This window comes from Hordeum vulgare, chromosome 7H, assembly GCF_904849725.1.
Source record: "Hordeum vulgare subsp. vulgare chromosome 7H, MorexV3_pseudomolecules_assembly, whole genome shotgun sequence".
Lineage (NCBI taxonomy): Eukaryota > Viridiplantae > Streptophyta > Magnoliopsida > Poales > Poaceae > Hordeum > Hordeum vulgare.
Window position 1 is genome coordinate 400,375,578 of NC_058524.1, and position 8,284 is coordinate 400,383,861.

Consider the following 8,284-nt stretch of genomic DNA (forward strand, 5'->3'; position numbering starts at 1 on the left):
CACAAACGGCAAGATTCTAGAAATAAAGATGAGATTTTGCACGATCCAGGTATGGGAAACCTTAATACTAACTAAAAAGAATGGTTGGATACTCATTCATCTACTCTATCCAACAATTACTAGTACTACGACTATGATGCAGCCAATATATCTACCAAAGATTAAACCACGCATGTAGAGGGATGAGGATGCGATTAGGATGTGCCAAAAATGGCGAGCGACGCACACGCCACGCACATACGACGAGATGGATATGTAGAGACGAGACGGACCGGCGGCGGCGAGGCTTCTTAGGCTCACCGGATGGTCTTCCTACTCCTACTCCCCCACATCATCATCCCGTTCCCGTCCACCGGAAGTGGACTTTCCCCCAATACGGACTCCCTCCACCACCACCTCCTCCTCCCCCTCCTCCGCCTCTTCTTCTTCTTCCCCCACAGTCCCACACGCTTTCCATTCCTCCCCACCTCCCGCCGCGACTCCTCGCGCCCACGCCATGGAGGTGTCCAAGCAGGCGTCGTGGCCCGACGACTTCCTCTGCCCCATCTCGCTCGAGGTCATGACGGACCCCGTCATCCTCCCCTCCGGCCACACCTTCGACCGCCGCAGCATCCAGCGCTGGCTCGACGGGGGCCACCGAACCTGCCCCGTCACCAACCTGCCTCTCCCCCCTCAGCCCACGCTCATCCCCAACCACGCGCTGCGCCGCCTCATAGCGGCCGTTCAGCCGGCGGCCGTGTCCGCGGACAAGGGGGACTGCCAGGGGCAAGGGCTGCCGCCGCCGTCCTCCTCCTCCGTCTTGGGGATGCTCAGGCTGGCCAAGTCTGGGCCCGCCGGGCGGAGGGAGGTGCTGGAGTCCGGCGCCGTCGCGGTGCTGCTCCAGCACGCCGCCGCGGGGGACGACGCCGCGGCTAGGGCGCTCCTGTATCTCAGCCTCGACGGCGACGACGCGCGCGTCGGCCTCGTTGCGGACGGCGCCGTCGACGCGCTCTGCGCGGCCGTGTCCGGCGGCGGCGCGGCCGCCGCCCACGCGGCTACGGCGCTGACGAGCCTCGCCACCGTGGGCGTCAACAAGTGCACCATCGGGGCGCATCCCTCTGCCGTCCCGGCGTTGTCCAGGCTGCTCTGGCGCGGCGGCGCGCGGGAGCGTCGCGAGGCCGCGACAACCCTGTACGAGCTCTGCAAGCTGCCCGAGAACCGCCGGCGCACGGTGCGCGCCGGCGCCGCACCCGCGCTCGTCGAGCTGGCCGCCAATGGCTCTGCCCGCGCCGTCGAGGTGCTCGGTCTCCTCGCCAAGAACCGCGAGGGCCGCCATGACCTGTCCAGAATCCCAGACATCGTGGCCGTGCTCTGCACTGTCGCAGGCAGCGGCAACGCCCGTGCAATCGACCAGGCCCTGGTCGTGCTCAACTGGATTTGCTCCGAGAGCAACGAATTGGCAATGGAGGCAATAAAGCTGGGAGCTTTCCAGCTCTGTGAGGCTCTGGTGAACGACGACAACTGCAAGATTGCCAAGAACGCGGTGGAACTAGCCCGGACACTCGAGAAAGCTTAGCATTCAGACGTCCAAAGATCAAATCTATCGGAATTTTGATTCAGCGCCTCTTCTTCGAATCAGTATTGGCCTCAGTGTACAAAGGTAGAAACAGCAAAGGTGAATTTTTTGTTCTTCTCTTTTTATTTTGTAGCAGAGCCTGAAATGAAGAGGGAAAAACAAATAAGCAGAATTAGTTTGTGTTTATAAAACATGGTTCATGAACTGCTCTGGGGGCTGCCCGATGGGAGTCCGAGTTCCAAATCATCCAGTCTGAAATGTCACAAGCATGATACATCTAATCAAGTGTCTAGTGCTATCAAGTACAGTAGCTCCATTGCAAATGATCCTATTTCTGTCTATCTTGTGTGCCATATTTTCCTATGAGGAGGATTGTATCGTGTGCATCTGCCTATCATCCCCTTGTGATGTGATATAAGACAACAAATGAAATTTTTCGTTTAATACAAGTGCAAAGGTGTGGATTCTTGCTTGGCCATATGTTTGTAAGCCTGTGCTAACTTCTTGTATGTACATCATCGAAACATTTGCGTCATCTTTGACTTTCTTGCAATCTGTATGATAATTTTTATCAAGTGGTGCGCATAGAACCCGTGGATTGTGCTAATTTTTCCACGTTTGAACTAAACTAATCTGCATGAGCATACTGTTCTCCATATAATATGCCCAAAAGATATCCGACATTGAACTCACAGAGGACTCGTTATTACTTGCATTGAATCATCCTGAACGGCAGATTAATTCGTAGATTGTGCAAACGTTATTGCCGTGTTCGTCTGGTGAAGACCTGAAATTGGCTAAATTTTGCTATATAAACTGTATGTAGCTGTCTAAATGCTCTAAGATGGAAGACAATTAGGCCATTAGGAGATGTTGCAACCGAGCCATGTGATTCTCTCAAGATTGCTTGTGTCGCTCTAGTCCTTAAAGAAGTTTGCAACTTTGATTGTAATTTTGTTGGACGACGACATCTTAATTTTTAGATGGCCTAATTTGTGCTACGTCCACTAACTTACAATACCCACATCACATTAAGTATGAAAAGGTCTACACGCACATTTGTCTCGTTGGTTGTTGACAAAGCGGTCGGTCTTATAAAGATTCGATGCTGATGAAGTCACCTTAAGAGACTATAACGGCTCACGCAATAGTTTTTCTTTCGGTTTTTCCTATTTGTATCTGTGAGAAAATGCAGGCCCCCTCAAGAAAAGAAGAGAGAAGGTGTAGAGGTTTTCTTGTGCTGATCTTACTTTTCAACATAAATTTGCTTTGCAGTTTCCATGCAGTGCCTTGGCCTTTCTAGAACTCGATAGAATTGTTAGTGGATTATGCAGTAGTGATGTGGCCTTGATGTTGACATTGTCTTAACGAAAACCAAGCAACCATAAAAGATAAGGGTTGACCTTGACCATAAGCTTTGCCCCCGAGAGGTAGTTGGCATGTCCATATGGAAGAATGGACTGTTCTAAATCTGCAAAAGTATGTTGGCATCACTACTGAAACTTGCAACACATATATATAGAGAGAGAGAGGTAGTTGGCATGTCCATATGGAAGAATGGACTGTTCTAAATCTGCAAAAGTATGTTGGCATCACTACTGAAACTTGCAACACATATATATAGAGAGAGAGATCTAACTCTGAGATCTTGGTCAGTGGACAGGGTTAGGCCATGCAGATTGCGACCATCAACTAACCTGCGTCTGAATTTGCTTTATATGTTTCCTAACTTTTCATGGTCCCTTTTCTTAGCTGATTTGGTCCAAGTTTTTGACCGGGGTTGTGAAAGCGGTCCTGCCAAATCACACATGGGGTAGGGTTAGTAGCTTGCTTTTGCCAAAGAATTTATCGTCAAATATTCACACACTGAACGAGTGAAAGGTGATATCATCAGAAAAGTCTCTGCTTTTGTAGCAAGTTTTTTTGGGTGTATGCACGATGGTGATGTGATGCACTCACTCGCTCACCAAATGGACCTGCTGCATTCCCCTTTGAGGCTGCAGCGCCTAATTTTGCAGATAGCATATGCAGCTCTTTCCTGAAATTGTGCTAGTTCTTCATTCCCTGTTCTTGGTTGTTTGTGGAGTGACGCAAATCCATGTATGACTGCTCCCTGTTATGTAATCCAAGTTCATGCATGAAAGATCTCTTGTCGTTAGCACGAACTCTAGAAAACGAAAAGGTAGAGCTATTTCCATGATTTTGATTAACCCATTGTGCAAAGCTTGAGCCACCATTGAGACCAACTCCAACTGGGTCGTCCGCCCGTCCAGCGTCCGCCCTGTTTTAGATTTGGGTCGGCAGTGCACCCAATGCGTCGACCCATTTCATGTCCGTAGTCAACATATTAAAAAAAAGGGTCCGCGGTCGATCATGCCAGCGGTCATGTTTTCATGCCAACAACATGCCAGCGGCCATGTTTTCATGCCAGCGCCGGCATACAATGCCGGCCTTAAAAAATAGCACCACAGTCATGCTGGCGCACTCGCCAGCCGGTCGGCACACATGCCAGCACACAAAAAACGGTGAGACTTGAGTTCGACCACGCCATTGCGGCCCCGTGGTCATGCCAACACACCTGCTGGCATCCAAAAAATATGACGCTCGCCGCCATAGATCACTCGTTGTCGAAGTTGAGCATGTTGGCCTGCATCTTCTCGAACCACGACCTCTTCCTTGGCGACACGGTGTTGAGATCCACCTTCATGATCTTCAACCCGGTCGTCATGCTCGCGAGAGCCACTTCTTTGGCCTTGGTCTTAGCGTTGGCGGCCTCGATGTCTAGCATCTTGGCTTGCTTCTCCGCCTCCATCTCAAGCATCCGTGCTTGCTTCTCCGCCTCCATGTCAAGCCTCCTCCTTTGGAGCTCCAAGAAGGCGTTTATTTGCTCTTCTCTTTCTTGCCGACGCTTCTCCTCCGTTGAGTCCTTTTTGGTAACCATGCCCTCCACGGTTGCGATCAAGGCGATCGATGCCGCATCCCGCTTGTCCTCCTTGGAGTTGGTCTTCCCCCTCGGCCGAGCCTTTTCGTCGTCCCCAACCTCCTCCACGCCTTGTTTCCCACCACGCGACTTGAGGCCAGCATATTGCGCCTTGAACTTCTCCTCGTCTTTGATCACCCTAAAGCAATGGGAGCGGTTGAAGCACTTGCCATTGTGTTGGACCTTGAATGCCTCCAACGCTTGAAATGCCTATAAATGTATTCCATGCAAGCATATTGACAAAATGATATGCAAAAGCAAGTACATGATGACACAAAAAGAGGGCGGCTTGCTAGCATACCATGTCTTGCACACTGATGCCGCTCACGGGGCGGGTCTTGACGCTCTCAAGAGTGGCACAAAACTTGTTGCATTCTTGTTGGATCACCCTCCAACGCTTCGAAATGGACACCCACATGCGCGCGCTTGCTATTTGATACGGCGAAAACTTGTTGCGCTCATGAAACTCACGGTGAACATGAATCCAAAAGGTTGAATGCTTTTGTTCGGCGCCCGTCTTGGGGTCTTGCCCAATGTCTCTCCAACACTCGCAAAGAAGCTTGTCCTCGGTCGCCGTGTATGCCTTGGTCCGCTTGCTCTTGCGCTTCCGTGCCGTCCCGACCGCTTGGTTGGCGAGCTCGTTCTCAAACAAAGGCTCCGCTTCGATGTCGCACCCGTCCTCTTCCTCTAGCCCGTAGTCCTCCGGAAACTCATGGTCGAGAGGGAAGCCGTCCAGGTCCAGGTCGACGCCGAGCTGATCACGCATGAAGGAGGCCTGATCTTCGTTGTAGCCTCGGCCATCCTGGCTTTGTGTCTCGTCAGGATCAAAGCCAACAGCCTGTGCACCACCCTCGAATATCATGATCTGCATGTAGTCGTCGCTGCCGGCGGCCGGCATTCCGTCGAACAGCTGGTCGGTTGACGTCTGCCTTGCACGTTTCCTCGCGCCTCCGGATGACGAGCCACCGGCCACCGGTGTGGCGTTGAGGTCGATGTTCGTGGGCGCGGGCGTGGAAGGTGCGACCACGCTCACCTCGGGCGAGCACTCCCCCGAGAGGCGGGAGGCTTGCGGGTAGACGTGGAAGCCGGGCACCAGGTTGCAAGACGATGCGCGGGGGGAGTCTGGCAGCAGCGCACGAGGGAAGGCGGATGAGCCGGTGCTGACCGCGGCGGCCACAGCGGCATTGACGAGGCCGTGCTGGCTAGGGTTTAGCCCCAACATGCAGAGCACCTCCCTCGTTGCCGCCGCAACATGAACGTTGGTGACCTGCTGCTGCGCGGCTACCGCAACGATGGCTTCATCCCACGTGCCCCCCGCGTGCCTTCGGTCCTTCCTCTTGGCCGACTCCTTCGCCCGTTGTTCGGCCGTCAGCACCTTCTTCGGCTTCGGCGCGACGGTCTTTCGGGAGGGAGGCCAGGCCGGCTACGGCGTCGAGGTCGAGGTCGAGGTAGCCGTCCATGGCGGGCGCGGAAGCGGGAGCAGGCGCTGGGCGAGAGCGCGAGCGGGCGGGAGGGTTTTGGGGGGAAATGGGGAAATGGCGGTGGAAGTCACCGACCGACGAGCTCAGGGAGAGGAGTAGGCGTGCGCGCGAGCGGCCGTCTCGTGTCCGCGCCGACGCAAATCCGGTCCAAAATTGGACCAGAAATGGGTTGCCAGCCGGACGCCAAGCGGACACGCGTCCGTTTGGGTCGGCGCGTTGGGCCAACTTTTGTGTCCACTGTTGGAGCCGTGGCCTTCCTCTTCCTCTCTCTTGCTGCACTCCCCTCTCTGTCTCTCTCTGCCACTACAAGGAAAAGGAGGAGGAAGAAGAAGAGCACACAGAACACAGGTATTTTTGCCCGGAGCACGAACTCCGCCCCGCCGCACGAACGGCGTATTATTTCTTCCCTGAGCACGTACTCAGTCCACACTCCTCTCGCTACAACACACGGGGTGCGAAGGGTTTATATCGGCGTCCATTGGTGCCCCACACTGCGCCCCCGACACGCCTTCCTTGCGCACTCCCCCACGTCCCTGCGCTCCCGGCCCGCGCTCCCGCCGCGCACGCACGCGATCCGCGCGACCAGGTCCAGCGCCTCGACGCGGTCCACCCCGCGCCCGTTGTGCCAACGGACAGCACGCACACACGCCACACCTGCATGGACTCGCCCATGCATCTCCTACACGCACACACGCACACCTACGTCGCGGACCCGACGCGTCCAGCGTGCCCGGCGCGCGCCCATACACGCACCCGGCTCGTTCGACACCTCGCTGCGACTTATTGCCTAACATTCGCGCCCTTAGTCGTGGCTCAGAGCAGACGGGCGTCCTCGACATTGCCGTCGACCAGCAGCGCACGCTGCGCCGCCGGCGCCTTCTTCCACTGCGGGCACTCGCGCTTGAAATGCCCGCGTTCACCACACTTGTAGCAGCGACCGCGCCGGTTCCCACCGAATCCCGATGCCTCGCTGCGCGCCCCGTCGTCGTAGTCCTCTCCGTGCGCACCACCCCGACGCCGCTCACGCGCCCGCCATTGTTCCGCCGTGAGCATCAGCTGGCCTTCCTCCCTCGCACCACCTCCCTGTCTGCGTCGACGCAGACGTTCGTCAAACGCTTTCAGCCGCCCCAGCGCTTCCTCGAAGGCCATGGTGGAGACGTCGCAGAACTGTTCGATTCCGGCCACCGCCGCGTACATGCGGTCCGGCACGGAATCGAGCAGTTTCTTCACCATCACGTCGTCCTCGAGCGTTGAACCGAGCCGTGCGAATCGCGCCGCCATGCCACCGAGCTTTCCCGCGAACTGATCCAGCGTCTCGCCCTCCTCCATGCGCAGGAGCTTGAATTCTCCCCGGAGAGTGCCCAGCCGAGCAGCTCGCACTCGATCTGCTCCGACAAACCGAGCCTTCAAGCTGGCCCAGACCTCTGCCGCCGTTTTCTTGGACGAGACCTGCAACAAGAGATCCTCCGCGAGCGCCCCGAGCTGATACGCCCGCGCCGGCTTGTCCTTTTTCGCGATCACCGCCGCCGCCACGTCCTCCGGTAGCACGACCGCCTCCCACAGCCCGGCCGCGTCGAGGTTTGCTTCAACCTTGATCGCCCAGGTGGTGTAGTTGCCACCGGTGAGCAACGGGACCGGTGTCGACAGCGAAGTCCCCGACCCACCGCCGTAGGGGACGAGCGCCATCGCCGGCGAGCTTCACGCGCCCTTCCCGAACCTCCGGCTCTGATGCCAATTGTTGGAGCCGTGGCCTTCCTCTTCCTCTCTCTTGCCGCACTCCCCTCTCTGTCTCTCTCTGGCACTACAAGGAAAAGGAGGAGGAAGAAGAAGAGCACACAGAACACAGATATTTTTGCCCGGAGCACGAACTCCGCCCCGCCGCACGAACGGCGTATTATTTCTTCCCTGAGCACGTACTCAGTCCACCCTCCTCTCGCTACAACACACGGGGTGCGAGGGGTTTATATCCGCGTCCATCGGCGCCCCACACTGCGTCCCCGACGCGCCCTCCTCGCGCACTCCCCCACATCCCTGCGCTCCCGGCCCGCGCTCCTGCCGCGCACGCACGCGATCCGTGCGACCAGGTCCAGCGCCTCGACGCGGTCCACCCCGCGCCCGTTGCGCCAACGGTCAACACACACACACGCCACACATGCATGGACACGCCCATGCATCTTCTACACGCACGCACGCACACCTACGTCGCGGACCCGACGCGTCCAGCGTGCCCGGCGCGCGTCCATACACGCGCCCGGCTCGTTCGACAGC

At 56.5% G+C, this 8,284-nt stretch overlaps 1 protein-coding gene across 1 annotated transcript; it reads left to right on the forward strand.

Annotated features, from left to right (window-relative positions):
- The first annotated feature begins 304 nt into the window (after positions 1-304).
- On the forward strand, positions 305-2,004 carry LOC123407767 (U-box domain-containing protein 8). Its single transcript, XM_045100972.1, has one exon. The coding sequence runs from the start codon at positions 497-499 to the stop codon at positions 1,553-1,555; it is 1,059 nt and encodes a 352-aa protein (XP_044956907.1). The 5' UTR covers positions 305-496; the 3' UTR covers positions 1,556-2,004.
- The last annotated feature ends 6,280 nt before the right edge of the window (positions 2,005-8,284 follow it).